Source organism: Schistocerca cancellata, chromosome 1 (assembly GCF_023864275.1).
Source record: "Schistocerca cancellata isolate TAMUIC-IGC-003103 chromosome 1, iqSchCanc2.1, whole genome shotgun sequence".
Classification (NCBI taxonomy): Eukaryota; Metazoa; Arthropoda; class Insecta; order Orthoptera; family Acrididae; genus Schistocerca; species Schistocerca cancellata.
Genome location: NC_064626.1, coordinates 621,893,136 through 621,918,862, shown reverse-complemented (window position 1 = coordinate 621,918,862; position 25,727 = coordinate 621,893,136). Strand labels below are relative to the sequence as shown.

General features: G+C 40.0%; 1 protein-coding gene across 1 annotated transcript in view; it reads right to left on the bottom strand.

The window, feature by feature from the left end:
* LOC126161969 (otoferlin-like) overlaps nucleotides 1-25,727 on the bottom strand; it is a 994,328-nt gene that overhangs the window by 71,594 nt on the left and 897,007 nt on the right. The window contains exons 28-31 of the mRNA XM_049918162.1: nucleotides 24,986-25,257; nucleotides 19,228-19,398; nucleotides 16,971-17,140; nucleotides 6,140-6,270 (exon numbers count right to left, since the gene is read on the bottom strand). Of these exons, the coding sequence (XP_049774119.1) occupies nucleotides 6,140-6,270; nucleotides 16,971-17,140; nucleotides 19,228-19,398; nucleotides 24,986-25,257 (744 nt within the window). The remainder of the gene's footprint in view (nucleotides 1-6,139; nucleotides 6,271-16,970; nucleotides 17,141-19,227; nucleotides 19,399-24,985; nucleotides 25,258-25,727) is intronic.

Genomic DNA, 25,727 nt, shown 5'->3' with positions numbered 1-25,727 from the left:
TTAAGTTATGCTCTGTGCAAAATTCTACCAGACGGCTTCCTCTTTCATTTCTTACCCCCAATCCATATTCACCTACTATGTTTCCTTCTATCCCTTTTCCTACTTTTGAATTCCAGTCACTCATGACTATTAAATTTTCGTCCCCCTTCACTACCTGAATAATTTCTTTTATCTCATCATACATTTCATCAATTTGTTCATCATCTGCAGAGCTAGTTGGCATATAAACTTGTACTACTGCAGTAGGTGTGGGCTTCATGTCTATCTTGGCCGCAATAATGCGTTCACTGTGCTGTTTGTAGTAGCTTACCCGCACTCCTACTTTTTTATTCATTATTAAACCTACTCCTGCATTACCCCTCTTTGATTTTGTATTTATAACCCTGTATTCACCTGACCAAAAGTCTTGTTCCTCCTGCCACCGAACTTCACTAATTCCCACTATATCTAACTTTAACCTATCCATTTCCCTTTTTAAATTTTCTAACCTACCTGCTCGATCAAGGGATCTGACATTCCACACTCCGATCCGTAGAACGCCAGTTTTCTTTCTCCTCATAATGACGTCCTCTTGAGTAGCTCCCGCCCGGAGATCTGAATGGGGGACTATTTTATCTCCGGAATATTTTACCCAAGAGGACGCCATCATCATTTAACCGTACATTAAAGCTGCATGCCCTTGGGAAAAATTACGGCTGTAGTTTCCCCTTGCTTTCAGCCGTTCGTAGTACCAGCACAGCAAGGCCGTTTTGGTTATTGTTACAGGGCCAGATCAGTCAATCATCCAGATTGTTGCCCTTGCAACTACTGGATAGGCTGCTGCCCCTCTTCAGGAACCACATGTTTGTCTGGCCTCTCAACAGATACGCCCCCCCCCCCCCCCCTTGTGGTTGCACCTTGCACCTACGGTATGGCCATCTGTATTGCTGAGGCACGCAAGCCTCCCCACCAACGGCAAGGTCCATGGTTCATGGGGGGAACTTATTTGATGCATTATGCTTAAGTGAGCACTGGTGTAAAGGAAATGAAATATCTTTTCATGTACTAGATGATTTCCACTTAGCAAACAGCTTTAGCACAGAGCAGCATATTATGGGGGTGTATCAATTTACATCAAGAAACAATTAATAAATTGTAGTAATGAAATAGCTCTAGGATTTCTGTGCAGTGAGATACATTTTGAAGCCACAGGTGTATATCTGGTTCATTTAAAAATTGCTATTGTATCTCTTTACAGATCACCAGACGGAAGTCCACTAATATTTTTTAAAAACTTGAGAGTTTACTAAATTTCTTTCTTAGTCCTCAGTGGAAGAAATATAGTATAGTGATTGGTGGTGACATCATTCCAGATGTGGAAAGGCTCCTTCCGGATGCCATGAAGGGTACAGGGTGCACCCATCTGCAGGTGGTCGCTCATGTTGGCACCAATGATGTGTGTCACTTTGGATCGGAGGAAATCCTCTCTGGCTTCCAGCGGCTATCTAATTTGGTGAAGACTGCCAGTCTCGCTAGCGGGATGAAAGCAGAGCTCACCATCTGCAGCATCATCAATGGGACTGAGTGCAGACCTTTGGTACAGAAGAACCCCAAAAGTGCCCCACTTGTGACAGGATACTTTCCCGGACTGGATCAGACTCTGAATGTGGCTCTCCAGCAGGGATATGACTTCCTCAAATCCTGCCCTGAAATGAGATCCATCCTTCATGAAATCCTCCCTACTCCACCAAGAGTGTCTTTCCACCATCCACCTAACCTTAATAACCTCTTGGTTCATCCCTATGAAATCCCCAGACCACCTTCCCTACTCTCTGGCTCCTACCCTTGTAACCACCCCCGGTGTAAAACCTGTCCCATACACCCTCCACCACCACCTACTCCATTCCTGTAACCCGGAAGGTGTACACGATCAAAGGCAGAGCCACGTGTGAAAGCACCCACGTGATTCACCAACTGACCTGCCTACACTGTGAAGCTTTCTATGTGGGAATGACCAGCAACAAACTGTCCATTCGCATGAATGGACACAGGCAGACAGTATTTATTGGTAATGAGGATCACCCTGTGGCTAAAAACGCCTTGGTGCACGGCCAGCACATCTTGGCACAGTGTTACACTGTCCGGGTTATCTGGATACTTTCCACTAACACCAACCTGTCAGAACTCCGGAGATGGGAACTTGCCCTTCAGTATATCTTCTCTTCTTGTTACCCACCAGGCCTCAACCTCCACTAATTTCAAGTTGCCGCCGCTCATACCTCACCTGTCATTCAACAACATCTTTGCCTCTGTACTTCCGTCTCGATTGACATCTCTGCCCAAACTCTTTGCCTTTACAAATGTCTGCTTGTGTCTGTGTATGTGCGGATGGATATGTGTGTGTGTGTGTGTGTGCGAGTGTATACCTGTCCTTTTTGCCCCCTAAGGTAAGTCTTTCCACTCCCAGGATTGGAATGACTCCTTACCCTCTCCCTTAAAACCCACATCCTTTCGTCTTTCCCTCTCCTTCCTCTCTTTCCTGATGAAGCAACTGTTGGTTGCGAAAGCTTGAATTTTGTGTGTATGTTTGTGTTTGTTTGTGTGTCTGTCGACATGCCAGCACTTTCGTTTGGTAAGTCACATCATGTCCATGCCATTGACCCCCTGATTAAAAAAGTGTTTAATACTCATGAAGGAAAAAATTTTGCTCAGGCTACCTTTTGTGATCTTAGCAAAGCCAAATTTATTTAGATCAATCCAACCATGAGGACCTAAAATGTGAAATTTTCAGCTTCAAGAATCAGACCCCTAGACAAGAAGAACTGGAGTCAACTCTACATGAAAAGATAAGTGAACTAGAAACTTTATTGTAATCTTCACTCCTCTCAAATTTTTCATAGAAGATGTTGCTTATTGTGGACAATAGCTGCAAGCAGGAAAGAGCGGATAGATTACACCAATCATGACAGAAATATATTAAATCTAATGGCAACAAACAAATTTGACCTCTATGAGAATGTCCACATTGAAACTGAAATCAGTGTATATAAGGCAACTATAGCAACAGTTATTACTAAAGTATAATGGGCAACTAATACATGCAGGAAGATTCATATGATAGTTAAAACAGATGAACAGGCAGCAGCATTATATCTCAAGGAGGAAATCAAAACTTTTTGAGACACATGCTGCTTATAGAGTCAGTATGGCTTTAGGAAAGGTATAAACATGACTGAAACAGTTAGGCAGCTGTTACATGGAAAACATTGTCTACTTGAAGATAAAGACAATGGATATATTTATGCATCTGACAAAAATAGTCACCTCGGTAAACCAAAAATGAATCCTAAAATTGATAAAGGCATATGATATCAGGAGAACTGTGGTTTATTCATCTAATTATGTACATTTGCAATACATTTTGTTTGCTTACAGGAGATGAGAAAAATTTTAAATACAGTTACAATGAGTTTTACACTAATAATTAATAAAATAACACTAAAATGATAATTCTTGGGGTATATAACGCTTTGTAACCAGATCAAATTTCCAGTTCCTCTAGCATGAATTTGTCCAATGAGTGCCTGCAAGTGTGAGTGCACCATGCTTTGCCAAGTTACCCCAAAAAACAGTACCATGTTTAATAATGGATTCAAATTAGTTTGTACACTATGTGATCAAAAGTACCAGGACACCTCCAAAAACATACGTTTCTCATATTAGGTGCATTGTGCTGCCACCTACTGCCAGATAGTTCATATCAGCATCCTCAGTAGTCATTAGACAGCGTGAGAGAGCAGAATGGAGTGCTCCGCAGAACTCACGGACTCCAAACATGGTCAGGTGATTGGGTATCACTTCTATCATACAACTGTACATGAGATTTCCATACTTCTAAACATCCCTAGGTTCACTGTTTCCAATGTGATAGCGAAGTGGAAACACAAAGTGACATGTACAGCACAAAAGTGTACAGGCTGCCCTCATCTGTTGACTGACAGAGACTGCCGACATTTGAAGAGGATTGTAATGTCTAATAGGCAGACATCTACCCAGACCACCACACAGGAATTGCAAACTGCATCAGGATCCACTGCAAGTACTATGAAATTAGGTGGGAGGTGAAAAAACTTGAATTTTATGGTCAACCAGCTGCTCATAAGCCACACATCACACCAGTAAATGCAAAATAATGCCTCACTTGGTGTAAGAAGCGTAAACATCGGACAATTGAACAGTGAAAAAATGTTGTGTGAAGTGATGAATCATGGTACACAATGTGGCGATCTGAAGGCAGGGTGTGGGTATTGCAAATGCTTGGTGAACATTATCTGCCAGCATGTGTAGTGCTAACAGTAAAACAGTGGTGTTATGGTGTGGTCATGTTTTTCATGGAGAGGGCTTGCACCCCTTGTTGTTTTGCATGGCACTATCACAGCACATGCCTACACTGATGTTTTAAGCACCTTCTTGCTTCCTACTGTTGAAGAGCAATTCAGAGATGGCGATGGTGTCTTTCAACACAATCAAGCACCCATTCATAAGGCACGGCCTGTGACGGAGTGGTTACATGTAAATAACATCCCTGTAATGTACTGGCCTGCACATAGTCCTGACCTGAATCCTATAGAACACCTTTCGATTGTTTTGGAATGCCGACTTCATGCCAGGCCTCACTGACTGACGCTGATACCTCTCCTCAGTGCAGCACTCCATGAAGAATGGGCTGCCATTCCCCAAGAAACCTTCCAGCACCTGATTGAACATATGCTTGTGAGAGTGGAAGCTGTCATCAAGGGTAAGGGTGGGCCAACACCATGTTGAATTCCAGCATTACTGATGGAGGGCACCTCAAACTTGTAAGTCATTTTCAGTCAGGTATCCGGACACTTTTGATCAGATAGTGTATATGTTACTTTTTTGTGTCCATGTCAGCTGCAGTTGATAATATTTGCACTGCACAAGCAAAACCACTCAATTTGTTTGCTAGATACCCAATGTGTGCCTGCTAGCTCACATTTTTATCCTGATCAAGTCTTAAGAATCTGACTGAGTCGGCTCCTTACATAACCTGATTGACGTGAATAATCTTAATCTACTCACATTTTGAATGTTTGCTTTTTAACTCCATCATGTGGGTCTGAGATATGTTTAGATTGAACCCATTTAGCTGAAACCAAGTTTATAAGGTACTGAGGGTACTGAGCAATGACTCAGGAATTTTTTATGAATTCTGACTTTCAGCTAACACAGAAATATCATCTGAGAACAGAACTGACAGGGAGCTGATATTTAATGGTATGTCGTTAAGATACAAGTGATTCATCTATGCAGTTTTTTGCCATATACCTGAGAAACCATAGACAGTATACAAAACTAAGTTCTGGAATGGCTAATCAAACAATGGAAAATTTGGGATGGAATAATGGTAACTATACAAATTAGGATAGGCACTGAGTGGCAGACAGGCACATTTAACAGTTGGCTGTTACATATTATTAAGCTATCAAACAAAAGTCCTTCACCTCATTTAGAAACACACACACACAATGTCTAGTGTCTTCTTCAGACAAGAAAACCCCAAAAACATAAAATACTTGTACTGTGAAATCTTCTTCCATCAACAACAATCATCAGATCTCTTATCAACTAAAGTCAACATTTTAAAGCTTTTGTATGATTTACAAAACAAATGACAAAAATGCTTCCAAAAGGTGTAATGAAATACTGAACTAAACTAAAAAGCTCCTGCCGAACAGGCCATGAAGGCCCAATGGTTCGTACTGGCCGTCATGTCATCCTCAGCTCACAGGCATCATTGGATGTAGATATGGAGGGGGATGTGGTCAGCACACCAATCTGCCGGCCTTATGTCAGTTTCAGAGACCAGAGCCACTACTTTCCAGTCAAATAGCTCCTCAGTTTGCCTCACAAGGGCTGGGTGCACCCCACTAGCCAACAGTGCTCGGCAGACTGGATGGTTACCTACCCAAGTGCTAGCTCAGCCAGACAGTGCTTAACTTCTGTGATATGATGAGAACTGGTGTTACCACAGCGGGAATGGCATTGGCCATAATGAACTACTAAGACAACTAATAAAGAATCAAATTATTACTAGAAAAATGAGATCTATCTTTGTTCAAAGCTGCTGCATTATTACCTGTTCTATACCAGGCTTGTCCACATGATACAAAGGCCTGGTTTCAATGTGTTCTGGTACCAGCTGACAACCAATACGAGGAAACTCATGCCATCTATGTAACACTGCCAATGCCATATGTTCTTCCATTCCTTGAAGAAACGCAGACAACACAGTTTTGACTTTTTATATTGACATCAACATACATTAATTCAGTTCATTCATTCACATGTTGTGTTCATAAATTCCATTATGGATTATGGTGCTTAAAGGTGAGCAGCAAACCAATTTATACATCAACAAACAGAAACAGCCATTGATGGCTACTTCTGCAGAGTATACTAAACTGCACTACAACTATTATCGTATTTATATGTTAAAAGCAGAAAATGCCAGGTGATTATCATTATTTCTCAGTGTTCATGATTTGCATACTAAAATCACTTCAGGTGAAGATATTCATGGGTGTTGGTAAAATTATTGGTACAGTTTTGCTACAGAAACTTTCCATTGGTGAACCTTATTGTTTCAATACCTGCTAATGAGCCTGTGCTTAAATCCACTCTGTTTGTTTATGTACTACCACTAGCTTAACACCAATATGCCCACACTAATATTTAACTCAGAGCATCAATTATCAGCACTTGGTGTTACGAGTTAGATATCACTGAGGGTGTGTTGGAGTTAAGTTTGTGGCAGCAGATAAACAGCAGGTGTTAGCTGTTTAATTTTAGTGGGTAAATTCTAGCTATTCTTCAAAGTAGCAGCTTTTCTGTCAATTTTACAACATTAACTTGAGCCTAAGCAAACTATGATAGATAACTGCAGTTTAACAAACAGTTTCTGACAGATGCTCCACTTTTGACACCTACACCAGTTCCACATCTGAAAGTTGTTCTTCATAGTCAGATGTTTATAACATGGTGGGAGGATAGGTATGCTGGTTAAGATGTAGAATTGCTTAAGATGACACATATAGTCTGTGGTACAGAAACTATATCAGGAAGTTGTAGAGAAGCAGTATCTACTTTGTAGTACTGATATTTCTGAAACTGGCATATTGTTGATTTAATACCCCTGCTGGATGTGAAAATCAATGTTACAGACATATCAATAGGTGCGAGGCCATACGTGTCCATTGAGAGTGCCTATGGCAGGAACATGGCCATTATTGCAGACTGATCACTTGAGCATCCATTTTATGCTGAATAAAAAGCTGCTCTGTGGCTGTCCCTACATCAGTTTGCTGTTATCAGACTGACCTCTGCTGTGGATTCCATACACCATGATCTGTTTACTATGTGTTTAGTGTGGTGGATCATGATGAACTTGTGGTTTCCACATCTTATCAGCACTTGGTGTTATGAGTTAGATATCACTGAGGGTGTGTTGGAGTTAAGTTTATAATGAAATTCATGTTATTGAGTGAAGTCATGCTTGGACATTATTCTTCTACTTTGCAACAATCTCTGAATAACTTTTATTGTAGTTTCCCCATGAACTGTCCTGCTTGGTTCATGGACTAATTGAGTACAATAAAACCCCACTTTTATGTCCTCACATTTTCCATTTTCCTGCTTTTTATGTTCATTTTGGTCAGTCCCAACACAAATCCTATTCTCTCAATTCAACACTTCCCTATCATTAATGTTACATGTTAAAATTTCTGGCATTTCAATTTTTCATTGATGTTTTACTGGCATTTAACATTGATTTTCAACTGATTTCTGTAAAAAGTGCATCATATTCCTGCTCAAAGTCAACCTTGGAACTGAGCAGAAAACACAGATTACATGCAGAATGATCATGTAATATTGTGTTGGAATGGTAAGAAAATTTCCATTGTTAGCATATTGGGTCACAATCACCTGTATAGTTTGACAGTGTTTGGAAGAGTGGGAAAGTATGCTGAGTCACTGCTTTAATGATAATCACGATTGGACGACAGCAACTGTAGTAGCAACCTTCCTTCTGTTCATTGTGTTGTATTACAACAGCTTTAATTTAATTTTGCAGTCATTTATACAAATAAACACCACTTTTGAAGACAGCTTCTCTATAATGGGCTCTCACAAATCATTGTTACTTCCGCATGAAATATGCTAATCCATACTAGGCACACAGTCTTAAGTTGGTATGACCTGATATCAGATGTATACATTCCTTTTGAAGATGCTCCATAACATGACAATTTTCATCTTCTGTCTCCTCCCGGATGTCCCTGAACTTAGTGACCTTGTCTGCAACAAGCTATAGATTTCGTGCCTATTGTTCTCTCTTTATCAAGAACACCAACTTAAATGGGTTAACCAATATTGTGTTCCAAGTTTTATTTACCATAATTTTATAATTATTATCAAGAATAACTCTCACATTAGAACACGAATATCTTTTTAATCTGGTTTCATGAAAAACTTTTGCTTCCTGTATTTTACACAGTGCTGCATTTTACACTTTTTGGGTCAGTCAACTGAAAAGTGTAAAAAGAGGGTTTTGTGGTAATCACATTTTCCTTAGGAAATATTTATTTATGTTAAATAAATGTTGTGAGTGAAAGAGAAGGTTATAACATTGGCGATGAGGAGGTGCAATTTTGTATCATCACACACTGTCATGGATGCCAGATTTATTTAGCTTTGGCAGCACAGCTAAACCAGCAACATCAGCTAATTATTTGCTTAATTTCTTCAAAGGAACAACAATGAAAACAGCATCTGTTAGCCCTCAAATCCTTCACTAGTTCAAGACTATAAAGGCTACAATTGCAGCAGAAGCAGCAGAATCAACAGACTCTGTCAGCTATCTGAGCCTTTCAGCCTATAACAAGGCACCAGAACCTGGGAAATATATCAAGCATATTTCACACTGTATTTTCAGGACAAGCTGTCTTACCATTGTCTAATATATTCTCTTTTGTGAGACAAATCCTTCAACAGTATTCTGCTATGATAGTTGTTGAAGGGTTCAAGCATTGCCTTCTTGACAGCAAATATGTTTACTTTAGGATGACCCTGTCTCTATCCCTGTGTTACGCTTTACACCCATTACTCAGTATTCTGTGTTTCTTTAGAAGTTTGTTTATAGTGACTGTATAACATAAAGGGCCAATCCCATCATGAACTGTTCTACTAGGTATGTATCTGTCAGCTGCACTATTCTTGTGAACCTCATGCAAATTTCTGTACATTCTGCTATCAAGAGATAAAAGTACAGAGTTCCCTATTGAGATACAATGTAGTTAGTTAAAAATATAAATCTTCCTACTTCTTTTTGTTGTTGTTGTTGTGGTCTTCAGTCCTGAGACTGGTTTGATGCAGCTCTCCATGCTACTCTATCCTGTGCAAGCTTCTTCATCTCCCAGTACCTATTGCAGCCTACATCCTTCTGAATCTGCTTAGTGTATTCATCTCTTGGTCTCGCTCTACGATTTTTACCCTCCACACTGCCCTCCAATACTAAATTGGTGATCCCTTGATGCCTCAGAACATGTCCTACCAATCGATCCCTTCTTCTAGTCAAGTTGTGCCACAAACTTCTCTTCTCCCCAATCCTATTCAATACCTCCTCATTAGTTATGTGATCTACCCATCTAATCTTCAGCATCCTTCTGTAGCACCACATTTCAAAAGCTTCTATTCTCTTCTTGTCCAAACCATTTATTGTCCATGTTTCACTTCCATACATGGCTACACTCCATACAAAAACTTTCAGAAATGACTTCCTGGCACTTAAATCTACACTCGATGTTACCAAATTTCTCTTCTTCATAAACACTTTCCTTGCCATTGCCAGTCTACATTTTATATCCTCTCTACTTCGACCATCATCAGTTATTTTGCTCCCCAAATAGCAAAACACCTTTACTACTTTAAGTGTCTCATTTCCTAATCTAATTCCCTCAGCATCACCCGACTTAATTCGACTACATTCCATTATCTTCGTTTTGCTTTTGTTGATGTTCATCTTATATCCTCTTTCAAGATACTGTCCATTCCGTTCAACTGCTCTTCCAAGTCTTTTGCTGTCTCTGATAGAATTACAATGTCATCGGCAAACCTCAAAGTTTTTATTTCTTCTTCATGGATTTTAATACCTACTCCAAATTTTTCTTTTGTTTCCTTTACTGCTTGCTCAATATACAGATTGAATAACATCGGGGAGAGGTTACAACCCTGTCTCATTCCCTTCCCAAACACTGCTTCCCTTTCATGTCCCTCGACTCTTATAACTGCCATCTGGTTTCTGTACAAATTGTAAATAGCCTTTTGCTCCCTGTATTTTACACCTGCCACCTTCAGAATTTGAAAGAGAGTATTCCAGTCAACATTGTCAAAAGCTTTCTCTAAGTGAGCTGTGTGACACATTGCATTGTCCTCCTAACAGATGCCATGATGCAGAGGACAAGCCAACTGTTGCCTCTCAGTGGTCATCCAGCAGCAGTATTAGCATGCAAATTCCAGCCTTTGTCACTGGTGATTAGCAGTCAGCATGGGTGCATCAACCAGGTGCCTGCTGCAGAGGTCCATACACAGTAACACAGTCAGCTGCTCAACTGTTGCATGTCTACTTGCCCATATACATCTCAACAGCTATCATTTACTCATTTCATCTATGGCCAATGGTGTACCACTGTTGTGTCAGTGCCAGTTTTGGGTAGTGCCATATTGCCATGGATGGAGTACTTTAACTGTGGTGGCACATGAACAGTTTACAGACTTAGCCATTTAGAAAATGCTTCATTTCTTGGCCAAAAAGCCTATGATCATGCCCTTTTGAAAGTCACATAAATTTATCCATTTCCACATTACAACAATACTGCATTGTTTTCCACATTCCCCCAACACGCTTTATACACCATCCACTGCTAGTGCTGCCATGTGCTGTGTTTTAGTGGTTACTGTACTTTGAAATCAAACATATATGGTGGTTACGTTAATGTGCTTCGACTGTATATTTCCATCATGAGTGGACTTATGAACAATCTATTCTAGGTATTCCCCAGAGGTTGCATTCAGTAATATTATGCAGAACATCTTGTCATGCATACCATTTACAAAACTGTGATTTTCCCAACAGACTGTTGGATGATTATAGTCTCCTCTAATGATGACAGTACAACTGAGGAAATTATGTACTAGTCAACTTAGGTTTTCTCTTAAGGTGAGTCTGGTGTGTTCAATAGAAGGATCCAATTGTAAGTTTGTCAGCCTTTGACACTGACTCTTGCTGTGATAGTTTCACATGTAATATCAATTTCTATCTTGGTGGATTTGAGTTTCTCATCTACTGTGACAAATACTCCATCTCCATTTACCATTAGCCTATTCTTTTGATATATGCTTAAGTTTTCCCCAAAGATCTCACAGCTATCAATTTAGGATATTAACCACCTTTTTGTACCTAGTACAAGGGTTGACTGAAAAGTAATGCCTCCACCTTCATAAGTCTTCAACAGCTGGCAGCATTGGTATGCAGCAGATACTGGCTTGTTCCGTAGCCTCTTCTCTACAGCTCCAGTTGGTAGGAGGCCTTAGCATTTAATGGCTGTGTTGTTACAGTGTAAAAGATGGAAACCTACACAGATGATCAGTCAATGCATTTTAAGCAATGTGCAGTCATTGAATTCTTGACAGCAGAAGGTGTCACCCCCAAAGGAGATTCATCAGAGAATGAAAGCAGTTTAGGGTGATTGTGTTGATGTGAGTACTGTGCGTCATTAGGCGAATAAGTTTAAAGATGCTGAGGCGGGAACATTTGACCTGTGTGACAAACAAAGAGTTGGACAGCCTGTGACAGCAACCACTGAGTTTCACAAGCAAAATGTTGACAGATTGATCCAGGCAGATCATTGTATCACTCAGAGAGAAATTGCAAGCACAAGCATTTCACAAGAACATGTGGGTCACATTAGTGGTTTGCTTGGCTACCGAAAGATCTGTGCACGATGGGTACCCCGGACGCTGACTCCTGAAATGAAAGAGCACAGACTTGAAATGTGCCAGTAAGTCCTCTCGCATTACGAGAATGAAGGTGTCGCCTTTCTCCATTCAGTTGTGACAGGAGACGAAATGTGGGTACACCATTATGACCTGGAGACGAAATGTCAGTCTATAGAATATCAACACAAAGACTCACCCCAGAAAAAGAAATGCAAGATGCAGCCGTCAACTGGAAAAATCGTGGCCACAGTGTTCTGGGACGCAGATGGTGTTATCCATATTGATTTTCTTGAACAGGGAACAACAATAAATTCAGAGCATTACATCACAACACTGAGAATTCTGAAATGATGGCTAACAAGGGTCCAGAAGGACAAGGGAAATGTTTTCCTGTAGCATGACAATGCCAAACCACACACTTCACGTGCCACCACAGCAGAACTTCAGGGACTGAATCTCACAACCATACGGCATCCTCCATACAGTCAAAATTTAGCACCGTCTGACTTCCATCTGTTCCCAATAATGAAAGACAATCTATGGGCACATCATTGTGCCTCTGATGAAGATGTTGAGAGAACTGCGAGACTGTAGTTGCAGAAACAGTGTGTCAACTTCTTCCGTAACAACTTCAGAATACTTGTTCATCGTTGGCAGAAATGTAACCAATTGGCTGGTGATTATGTGGAGAGGTGAATATTGGTAATTAAAGATCACATTCTAAGGATTATTCCCACCTTTGATTTACTAAAATATTCCCATTAAAACCCAATTAATGGAGGTGGAGGCATTACTTTTCATTCAACCCTCATATAATGAGAGCCCCACAGCTTTTCAAAAGCAAGTGCTTTGGCATTTTATTACCTTTGGATATGATACAGCTGCTTCAAGATCACCTACAACTTTTTTTTTCTTTTTTTTTCTTTTTTTTTCTTTTAAAAAAAGACACCTTGTATGTGCCTCACACACAGTCAGCTATCTGCATAGTGGCCTCCGATGTGTAATGCACACCTGACTCACTTAGGAGGACTCTACAGTTCTTAAACTTACGGCACTAGTCTAGAACCTGTGAGCTCTGTGGTTCAGTCCTGCCACTCACCTTACAACCAGGAGGCAATGATCATTCATGGGGACAATGTTACAAATTGCAAGCTTTGTTGGAATTTCACGTGCAAGGCTAGCCTTCTCAGTCTTCCCTGCCAGTCACTGTAATGACCCAAGTATGGCCTCAGAGACCAGACAACCGGCATCCTTTGTTCGAAATGTACCACTCTCTACAATTTGTTGCACTCCGTTCCCTCAACGATGAGGCTCTGAGTCATACACACTGGGTGTACCTGGTGTTCCCTCTCATATCTTGTTGCCAATTCTGGAAGGGGTACCATTATTCACCACATTTTTGAACTGCCAACAATTAATAGACCCTTACCCTGTTGTGTTTGTCTCCTCTTGACACAGGACACTGTTGATTTTCCAACAGATGAAGTGAGTCTCACTAGCTCATTTTTAATTTCAGTGAAAGATCTTGAACTTGTGGACTATGGGGATCGTTATAATATTCGGAGTACTCCCTGGTCCCTATCTTTCCAGTAAAGGACACCTAGCCCCACCACTGACATGCTAGTTAATCATAGTGAACTACTTCTCCTATTTCCCATAAGTCATCTGCCTCCTTCTGACAACAATGCCAGCCACAGTGGTAAGCTTACAGCGACTCTTCGCCATAGAGGGTGTACCCACATGCTGGTGATCAACAACGGTCCCTGCTGTGAGCTTACAGCAGATGCAGCCATGTCATTATTTTCGAAAGGATCATTTTACTTATTCACCTATTTATACATTTACTGAGCACATGATAAAATCTGAATAATGAAACATCACCAGTTGGGATCTTCTGTGACTTATCAATGGCATTTGATGGCATCAATGATAACATTCTGGAATAAGTAGTTCAGCAAATGCCTGGTTTGGCTCTTATTTTAGAAACAGAATGCGGGGAGGTAACTCAGGCTATTAGAGTAATGTAAAGAAGGACACTACATCATCTGCATGGGGTGATATTACAGTGAGAGTCCCCTAGGGTTCAATCATTGGCACACAACTGTTCTTGCTTTTTATTAATGATCTGCTATTTTATTTGAATCAAGAGGCAGAATTAGCCCTGCCTGCAGTTGATACAAGCATTGTTGTGAAACCTAACAAAGAAGCATCAACAAAGGAAACAGTAAATGACATTATTGTGGAAGTTACTTGATGGTTTTGCACAAATGTGCTAGCTTTAGACTTTGAAAAAAAAAAAAACAGATTTCAATCAATTTTGTGCTGCCAAAAATGTCACACATCCTGTTGATATAGTATCCCAACAAAGCATTATTAAGTTCTTAGGCATACATATTGATGGACATTTAAACTGGAAAAACCACATAGTAGATTTTCTAAAACATTTAATTTTGGCTATTTTTGCCATAATAATTGGTAGCTTTTGGGATATAGAAGTCAGTAAGTTGACATATTTTGCATATTTTCAATTCACTGATGTCTTATGAGATAATATTCTGGGATTACTTCTCACTTGTGCAAAAATTATTCATTGTACAAAAGAAAGTAATCATAATTATGTGTGAAGTTCACACACATACATCTTGCAGGTTAACTCTGTAAGCATCTGGGTATGTTAACCACAGTTTCACAGAACATTCATTCAGTTTTGAAATTTGTTGTCAACAATCCATCTAAGTTTGAGAGCAGCATAGCACTAGAAGGAAACACAGTCTGCATTACTCTCTAATGAATCTAACTTTGGCAAAGAAAGGGGTGAAATATTCTGTTACAAAAGTCTTTGACAATCTACTGACATACAGCAGAAACATTTTAAAAGTAATTTAAAGAGGATATTTCCCCTTAACAACTCCTTCTATAACATAGAAGAATTCTTGAGTAGAGATAATTAATTATTTAAGATAGGAAAATAAATAAGTAAACATTATTTTTATTTACTTGTATACAAGTGTCCTGTTTTTGTTCTGGTGACATATTCCACATCATATATTGTGAATTTGATCTATGGAACAAGTAACTAACAACTAAGTAACGAGGTATGTGTGGATGCACCAATTTTGTGTGCACATTTGGGTGGTATCCACAGTACACCCAGGAGTCTGTACCAGAACAACAGGGGCACCAGGTGGTGTTAGCATCCACACTATATGGGATGCTGCACTGGTACCACAACAAGTAGTTCCAGTTGTGGCACTCTGGACAGTGGCCTCTTTTGTCAAAGAGACCAGCATTTCCTCTGCCTCAGCCACCTAACAGCTTTCTCCACTTCTTCGTCTTGGAGGATAGCCACATGTCCCTTACTTCCATGAGTTGTGGTACATGTGAATGGACATCAATCTGGCTTCACTGAAGGCTGAATCAGCAGACCCACTGCATTCAACAGTGGTGTCTCCATTTCTAAACATCTATGGGCCTTTGCAAGAAGCTCTGGATCCAGCACATGAACTATCAGTGGTCCTCAGTGACTTTGAGGAACCTTCCATCATGACACTGCCCAACTCCTACCCATTTCAGCCACACCAACCCCTGCACCAGCCATCCGGGTGCTACCACTATATGGCAGTTCATATGCAAATGAATAGTACAAATGTACTGGTATGTGTAGTGTTGCACACATCTGCTGAAGGTGCCTATGGCAGGAACCCTGCCCGTATTGCAGACCGGTCACTTGGGCATCTGTATGGGCCAAACGAAATGCCACCTGGTGACTGCATCTGCCTCAGTTTGCTGTTATCTGACTCATCTCTGCCTGTGTACTTCACAATGCTATGATTGTTTACTATGTGTTTAATGGGATAGGTAATGAATTTGTGTTTTCCAGCACTTCTTGCCTGTATGGAACTGTGATTGCAAAATATATGTTACGTGGTTAAGTCATGCTTGGATGTTGCTTTTCGATCTGGAATAATTTCCAAATAATTTCTCTTGCTGTTCTGATTAATATTCCGCCGTGAACTGTTCTGCTTGGCTCATTGACTAATTGGTTATTTATATTGTCATTACAATAGTTGAATGCAGATTATTATTTAAAACACATAAAAATCATATGAGCTATGTTTTCAGAATAGTTTGTGCATGGTGGATAGTTTCCTTCATAATTATTTTAATCTCCTTATTTCATGTTCAATCAACTTTTGACTACAGAGGATTGTTAATGTATTTTCACTTCTCAAGTTTTTTGACAGTATTATGATATTTTTTCTTGGTTGGTACTGACTATTATTAAAGTTTAATATTTCCATTGTATGCAGTAACAGTAAAACCTTGATAACATTATCATGTACATAGCTAAAGGAAGAAATCTCTTAAATACAGTAAAAAAGATATTGTAGTAACATTATAAAATTTCTTGGAGCAATGTAATGAAGTGTGCTCCCCCTAATATAATTTCAAATAATAACAGAGCTGCATTGTTCTACTAAAAATGAAGAGGAAACAATCCATCACATTCATTACAAAAAAATTACATTACAAACAAACAGACATAAACATGGAATGAGAAATAGTTTAAGAAAGTGAAGGGAAATAATGCAGTGCAGGGAATACTGCAGAATGCCAAAAACTGCAATGTGCAAATGTGATATGAAGCCTTTCAACATCAACTGCTTTTAGCAAGGAGGGAAGGAGCAGAATATGTAAGGAAACATCATAAGTAACTTGTAGACTAACTTTATAAAGAAAATGCTGTTTTCAGCCTAAAACAAACAAGTACAAAAGGATGTACCCAACTTACAGAATAATCACGGAAGATACTTTCTAAATAAAAATGAAACATGTCTGATGTAATTCCTTTTAATTAGATTGCAGTCAGCTCAAGACGGATAGCCTATAGTAACAAAAAATATTTTGTTTACCTCTTGTGCTCATATTAACATCTGGATCTTCAGACTGAAGGCAGAAAACTTGGCGTCCCACCTTGACTTTTCCTGGACTGTATGAAGGACTATCAATTTTGCCATCTTTACACAGTTTGGCTAATATTTGTGTTGGTTTCATTGGATCCCTCCACTGATTGTAACCATACCTATTATGAGAAAAACCATATTCATTAGCTAGTAACAAAAACAACATATGTAAATACAGGAATACACTAATCTAGTTCACAAATACTATGTTTATATTTCCTATTTCCTTAAAAAAAGATTAAAATGAAATAATGACATCATCATTTAGGCAGTTATGGTAAAGTAAAGGTAAAGTTCTATGTCTTGGCCAATCATGCCCAACTGACCACCATATCATCCTCTGAAAGTAGTCATCAGATGCAGTATGGAGGGGCATGTGGTCAGCATACTGCTCTCCTGATCACTGTTGGGTTTCTTGACCTTAGAGCCACTACTAATTAGTCCTCAGTTGGCCTCACGAGGCTGAGTGCACCCATCATCCCCCTGGCAGTGCCGGGAATTGAAGCCGGGTGCTAGTTCTGCAAGGTTCACAGAAGAGCTTCTGTGAAGTGTGGAAGGTAGGAGACATGGTACATTGCAGAATTGAAGCTGTGAGGATGGGTTGTGACTCATGCTTGGGCAGCTCAGTCAGTAGAGCACTTGCCTACGAAAGGCAAAGGTCCTGAGTTCAAATCTCTGTCTGGCACAAAGTTTTAATCTGCCAGGAAGTTCCAACAGAACAGGGACTTCAACAGGAATACAACATACACACACACACATGAAACTCACACACAAATGACTGCAGTCACTGGCTACTGAGGCCTCAGCAGATAAGAGATTGCAGTCATGTGTGTGTACATTTTAGCTCCAATGAATGCTTTGTTGGCTGAAACCTCATTTTCTGACAGCCTTTTTCTTGTACCTATCTGTAACTCAGCATGTCCTCTATAATGTGAGTAGAAACTATTTTTTTCACAATACTGAACAAAAATTAAGAAACATATACTTCAAAAAAATATACAAGAATAATTAAAATCCAAAAGTGATAGATTTTATTTGAATAGCATTAATACTTAAAATAATTGTTGGTATTCATAAAGATTTCCAGCTTCTCCAAGGAAAATGCAACAATTAATAAGATTTCTGCATGCTCAGGGAACCCAGACAAATTGGCGACTATCTGAGGTTAGTAGAACTTGTGTATAGATAAACGAGATCCACGTACTAATATCAATGTTGTGTACAGAGAAAATCACCAGACTCTTGGTGGACTAATTGTAAAGTGGAAACAAGACAGAACAACCACAGCTAAGCCAAGACAAGGAAGACCTTGTCCTTACAGACAGGGATCATCGAACATTTCAGGGGGCAGTTGTAAAAAAATTTGCAAGAAATTTGCAGAAGGAACACTCTTGAGTTCCAAAGTTCTACCAGCAGTTCAGTTAGTACAATGTCTGTGTGTTAAAAACAATTATATACAATGGTCGAGCAGTTCCTTGTAAGACACACAGTTCTGTAGTCAGCACTAAGGTATGCTTGAAGTGGGGCAAAGAACAATGCCACTGGACAGTGGATTACTGGAATCCAGTGATTTGGAGTCATGAATAACACTATATGCTGTGGCAACTGAACTGAAAGGTGCCTTGAGAACATTACCTACCATCACGTGTAATGCCAACAGAGAAGTATGTAGAGGGTGTTGTTACAGTATTGGGATATTTCCGATGGTTAGGTGTGGTCCCCTTACTGTATTTAAGGACATTCTAAATGTGGAAGGATCTGAAGATATTTTACAGCATTGTGTACCAAGTGCAGTAGAGGAGCAGTTAGGAGACAATAAACTGTCTGTGACAGCTTGACACTGCACCCTGTCATAAATCATCATCTGTGAGGTAATGATTTGTACACAATAAAATTCCCAAAATGGACTAGCCTTCCCAGTGTTCAGGCTGGAAAGCAGTCAAACACTTCTGAAATGAGCTGGAATGTCAACTTCAATCCATATCCCAGGGTTCAACACCATTACCTTCTCTGGTTTCTGAGGTCAGATGGGCTGCCATTACTCCACAGATATTCAAACACTCAATTGTACATGTTCCCAGCTGAGTTTGAGTCATTGTGAAGGTGAAGTGTGGACACACACCATATTAATATCTACTAACAGGTGTCCAGACACTTTTGATCGATAGAGTATATCAGAATCTAAGTGAATATGAAAATTACTTACTCCTCATATTTTTGAGCAATGCCACATGTTGCTCTATGTCTGCTATAAAATCTGTTTTCTAGGTCAACCCTTGTCTCTCCAATTAAATCATCTGAGCCAACCAGGTCCCAATCAAATATCTGAATTGTCAGCATTGAGTCTTGGGGAAAAGTTGCTTCAAATTCAAAACATCTGAAAACACAAAACATTAATGTATTACTAATGAAAATTAAGTCATCATTTAATAATGTGTAAAATGTTAAAACTCTAATGTACTTCACACAGCTTTAAAATTCTGTTGTAAGCACACTAATATGAGTTGATTATAAATACAAGAGTACTGTAATTTAATGAGTCAGTAATTCTGATGATGCTGATAACACGATATTGACATTTTTCTCAGTACCTACATCCTCTTGAAGGATTGTAATGAAATTACAGGTAAGTGAGCTGTGTATTTTGTGTCTGACTACCACTGAAAGTAACTGAGTTTTGTCACTGTGTACAATGTGCAGCAGAGTATGTTTATGTGCTAAACAATCACAGCTTAAAAAGAACACACACACACACACACACACACACACACACACACACACAAGAAACCATGGTATCTAGCATGAAATTTTCACTCTGCAGCACACTGTGCACTGATATGAAACTTCCTGGCAGATTAAAACTGTGTGCCAGACCGAGACTCGAATTCAGGACCTTTGACTTTTTCGGCAAGTGCTCTACCATCTGAGCTACCCAAGCACAATTTATGCCCTGCCTTCACAGCTTTACTTCTGCCAGTACCTCGTCTCCTTCCCACAGACTGTGGCTAAGCCATGTCTCCGCAATATCTTTTTTTCCAGGAGCGCTAGTTCCGCATGGTTCACAGCAGAGCTTCTGTGAAGTCTGGAAGGTAAGAGATAAGGTACTGGCAGAAGTAAAGGTGTGAGGGAGATTCATAAGTAGTGCTTGGGTAGCTCAGATAGCAGAGCACTTGCCTGCGAAAGGCAAAGGTACCTGAGTTTGAGTCTCAGTCCAGCACACAGTTTTGATCTGCCAGGATGTTTCATATCAGTGCACACTCTGCTGCAGAGTGAAGATCTCATTCTGGAATCACCCTCAGGCTGTGGCTAAGCCATGTATCCACAATATCCTTTCTTCCAGGAGTGCTAGTTCTGCAAGGTGTGGAGGAGAACTTCTGTGAAATTTGGAATGTAGGAGACGAGGTACTGGCAGAAGTGAAACTGTGAGGATGGGGCATGAGACATGCCTGGGTAGCTCAGATGGTAGAGCACTTGCCCGTGAAAGGCAAAGGTTCTGAGTTCGAGTCTTGGTCTGGCACACAGTTTAAATCTACCAGGAAGTTTCAACCCATTATATACCCAGCAAGGTCAAGCACTGTGCATACTCAACAAGGTCAAGTACTGTGCAGTAGATCCAGCCCTCAGCAGTGTGACATCATAGAATACAGAGGCTGATGTCATTTCTAAAACTGCCACATATTGCAAAGAGTGTTTTGAGTACACTGCAGAAGTGTTGCTGGGAAGTAACATACAGTCCTGGTGTCTCCTTAAGAGATTTCTTTTTTAAAATTTTTATTTATCTAGTATTTTTTTTTTTTCGAACTCTGAAGGAAGAAATTTTTGACTGTCAATTTGCTTCATACAAAGAGCTGCATGCTGGGATACAATTGTTGTTCTGTAGGCAACTACAAACATTTTTCTAAGTAACCATTGCCTGTCTTGTATCACAGTGGGATTACTTTTGAAGTAATAAACAGCTTACTTACTTTTTTTCCATCTGTCTTGTTTTCATTTGATTGGTCCTTACACAGTCCAGCACAATCATAGCTTTAGGTCTATGACTGTACATCAAGATTCTTCAAGTAACATCTTGCATGTGTACATACAAAAACCAAGGCCATAATTATGAATGTGTTAGCTCCTCAAGCTTTTATCCATGTTCGAATGAGACTCAGGAAAGGTGACTTTTATTTCACTTCTAACTGATGCATCTAACCACAAAGAGATTAAGAGTTTTCTTCTCCAGGTTAGTTTCTTTATTACAGAACTTGTGTAAAGGTAAGAATATTGTAATTAAAATCATTGCCTGGAAAAACATTGACAAATATGAATGACTATTTAACAGATTGCCTCAGAGAAAATGGTCTACAAGAAAAAGTTGTTGGGCTGTGTGCTAATAATACTAATTGCAATTTTGTTGGTGTTGAAAGAAAAGGTCAGAACTATGTTTTTACTAAACTGCAAGTGCAACTCAGCCATGGAATGACAGGGGTTGAGTATGCTGCCCGTAAAATTGTTTGAGCAGCTACTGATATTCTGAAAGGACTGAAGGGGGTGATTATTCCCATCTTCTCCATGTCCTCTGGGACAATAAGAATCTGAGTAAATGTTTCTGTGCAGACCATCTTGCTGAAGATTGTTGCATCAGGCACATTATCACTGTGGCTGTGCAAGAGGGGCACTGGCTAGTGGTTGGAAATCATCTTGAATTTGAAGGCCTGAAAGTCACTGCTTGGGTACCAACTGCCTTCTTTTCTTGGGACATGTTGTAGGGCAGAGGCTCATGGGCTTTTTGAGGGGTGGTGCTCACAGTTAGTGATCGCTTCCTTTATTTCAACATGTATGGCTCTTCACTTACCCGGTGGTAGGCAGAGGAGGCATAAAAAAACTGGAGGGCTTGGCATAATTATGATGTAGTGCAACATATCACGGTGTAGCTCCCAGCGGCTCCTGAAAGGGAGAGTGAGGAGAGGAAATTCAATGAGGAGGTCAGCAGGGTTCATGGGATAGGGAGCGCATGGGTGCTGATATGGACTGTACATGTGGGATACTGTGTGTGGGTTTAGGTACTCGAAGACGCTGTCCACCGTAACAGAGGTCATACCAATGTATGTTCGTATAGTTGTGCATGGCTAACACTGGGCAGACTGTGGCAGACAGATGCATGAACCAGTTCATAAGCAGTAGCATACGAGGAATGACTGTAAACTCAGTAAGTGTGCAGAGGTGCTGGAGGAGCTGCAAGGGCCACATATCACCACATTCCACTGATGAAAATAGTGCACATGTGGGCTGAATTTGCATTGTGACCAGCTGCAGTGTCAGCTGCTCTTTCAGGGTACCAAATCTGACTGACTGTGGCAGGCTCAAGATGATGTCACATGGTTCTGCAGCAACCAAAGACTCAAACTACATAGCTGTTAAGGCGTATTGTGTAGAGTTGCTGCTAATGAAGAAGCCTGGGAATATTGCCTCCATAGAAATGAACTGCAGCCAGTAGTCACGGGAGTTGAAAGGGAGCTAGTGGGCGGCGGCGGCACAGGCCAGCTGGGGAATGAGAGAGGGGGTGTGCACCATGGAGGTGACAGTCCTTGCAAGTGGCGTGTAGTGTTTGAGACAAGTGTGGAACCTGACCATATGCAATTATAGATCACAAGGGCTCATAGATGAGGGTTACTGGCCTGGGCAAAACTGAACATAGTGGTAAGCCTGGACAAACTCAACTGTGAGATGGCACTTCACTCACTACATTAGCACTGGAATGATAGAGTAGTGCACTCCACTATGCATGCAGCCTAGTGTGGTGAGCACTACTCCAGTGGCTGGGGGAACGTTTCATTGGCAGTCACTCAGTGTGCACACATGCAGCCTGTTATGAGTACCTCCTGGTACCTCCAGGACGTATTCTCCTGCCTCTAAGTGGGTGAGGAATGAGACATCAGCAGCCACTTGGGGTGGCCAGTTGCATTGCGGTGTGGAACTAGGCCTGGAGGGGAGGGGGGATGTTTGGCTGGCATCACCAATGTGGGAATGGTGCTCCTCACTGAAGAAAACATGTGGATATCATGGGTTTGCTACATATGGAGGGTAAAATGGAGGTATAATGCAACAAAAGAGGTCCAAATACTACACAGTTTATTAGAATGTTAACATGCATAGTTAATTTCTGAATGCATTTACAGAGGCAAGTTGCCACAAAAATGCCTATGACCAAAAACTCTCAACCAAGTCCCCATCACTTATGAAAGTATTACAAGTACGCACAAGGGGTACCCACTTCCATGTTTGGGGAATCAATTTATCCATTTTTTTTCTTAGGACAATGTCAGAAAAAATTGTTAATGTTCTTGAAGTATGGTGAATGGGACTAATCTAACACTGTGATCAAGGAAATAGGCAAATAAAAGTAAATGAACGTGGTGGTACTGTAAGTGTATCTAATCTAACATGGTGATTAAAACAAAATACAATTGCAGTACAAATAAACTTGAGGCACAGTGGGTGAGCTAATCTAAAATAGTGATAAAAGCAAAATACAATACACAATAAATAAACTTGAGGTACCTAGCTAATCTAGCATGGTGACTAATGCAAATGCAAAATGCAAATAAATGTTCTTGTGGTTCATGGATGAAGCTAATCTAACACTGTTGGGGATTTCAGTCTTTGTAGGCCACACCTGTGGTGCCACAGTGCTTTGTACATAGTTCACAAGAAGATGTTGGATCTTGTCACACTTGCTATAATTTAACTGGTTGCGTGAAGTGGATACTCTACACTCAGGACATGAGAACACAAGCCGGGAGCTGAACAATGTTTTCTTGAAGTATGGTATCAATCTTGCCTACTACTTCTCCGTAGATGTCATGGAATCCTGCAACGCTATTCACTTTATAGAAACACAAAAACAACTCACCACTGATGCCTTCCTGGGTCCTGTGCCTATCTGATAGCACTATGGCAAGCTGTTCAGTTCTGATAATGAAATAACTTGTACATAAATTCAACACAAAAGACACACTATGTTACTGCATTTGTCATTTTGACAGCTTGGTGTTGTTGCAGGAAGTGTTGGGAGTTGGGGATGCTTCCTGTATCACATGTTAGCAAAAACCACACATGCACTGCAGCGAAGAGGCATGTGGCAAGGAAACTCTTGTCCTCAAATGCATACAGTTCATGTTGCATTTGTTGCTGGGCAATGCATTGTCTGCTGCAGCATGAGATTGTCTACTAGAGCAGATAGGTAATGGGAATGAATGCATAGTAGTGCATCTCTATAATACTACGGTATATTAATAATTTTTACTTATGGACCGTCTGACAGCAACTGAATAAAACACCATTTTAGTGCCATACGCGTTTCGCCTTTATTTTCTGCAAGGCATCATCAGTGGCAGGTTGCGTGGACAATTTCCTACATATTACGCTCCTGTTGCATTTTTGGTGTTGATCTTCTTCTTATGAACACCAATTTGCAGTTTTTTTCCCCATTCCACAACACTATGCACTGAACGCTTGTTTTAAAGCAATGTTTTGGTTTCTGTTGCCGACTGTCAAAGACGCAACTGAGGAAGACAGGACTATAAAAGTTGAAGACTATAATACTACTTCAAGTTCTCATATACAGGTACAAAAAAACAGCACTGAAACTGAGCTAAATACAATGCTATATTTCTGAGTTATCAGTAATTAAAAGTTGTGCTGCAACAGAATCATCAAAATACTAGCTGTACTGTTGTACATTGATAATTACCAAGCTAATATAGTAATGTTTCCAGAAGAATTAAAAATAATTAGTATGAAACTACAAAGGTAATTGTTATTACTGGGAGAAACATTATTTTATTTCATTGTTTTTACATTTTAGCAGTTAACTATTTCCTGCTTCATTCATCAATAATGTATTAATTATAGAAACACACTTGTTGGGTAACTGAGCACAAACAATCATCAAAAAAAGTTTTACTGTGATTGATACTTACTTCCCAAAAACAGGGTTCAGCTGTTTGGATATGTAGTTTTCCTTATCACTGATTCTCTTATTCCCAAGCTGAAGAACAATGTATGGATCTGCTTTCCCATTTAGGTCCATTGGATGAAGATCTGTAGCTTTCACAATGTAAACACGGACAAGTACATGTATTGGGTCATTTGATGGAAGACCTTGGAAAAATCCATACTGTGGATCAAACCCCATTATTGTATGATCTTCAATGTCTTTTGGCAATGGCCACTTATAAACTTTGATAGCTCCCTGTAAAATAATAGACTTATTCTTAGTTTCATTCCTCTCAATTAATATCAACCATTTTTCAATAAAACTTCCCAGCTAAGACATCTTCCAAGATGAAACAACAATAATTGAAGCTACCAGTGTTTCATCTTTGAAGATGTCCTCTGCAAATAGAGATGAAAAGTCAGCAAATAACTTTGTGCACTGGCCATGCTCTTTTGACCAGAATTTTTAACAGAAGTATCAGCTGTGAAAGCCTTCACTGAGTTATATTATCAATAACTATTACAAAACCAGTCATGAATCCTGAGACACTGATTAGACACTGGAGAGAGTTAAGAGTTAGAGCTACACAGGATGTCCATAGAGAAACAGGTCAGACTACAATTACAGTACACATTTTTTTCCAAGTTTTTAAAGTTAAGATCTTAAATGTACAGTTACATGTTTTTTTCATTCACAGTGACTAAAGTCTTATTTTATTATCTACC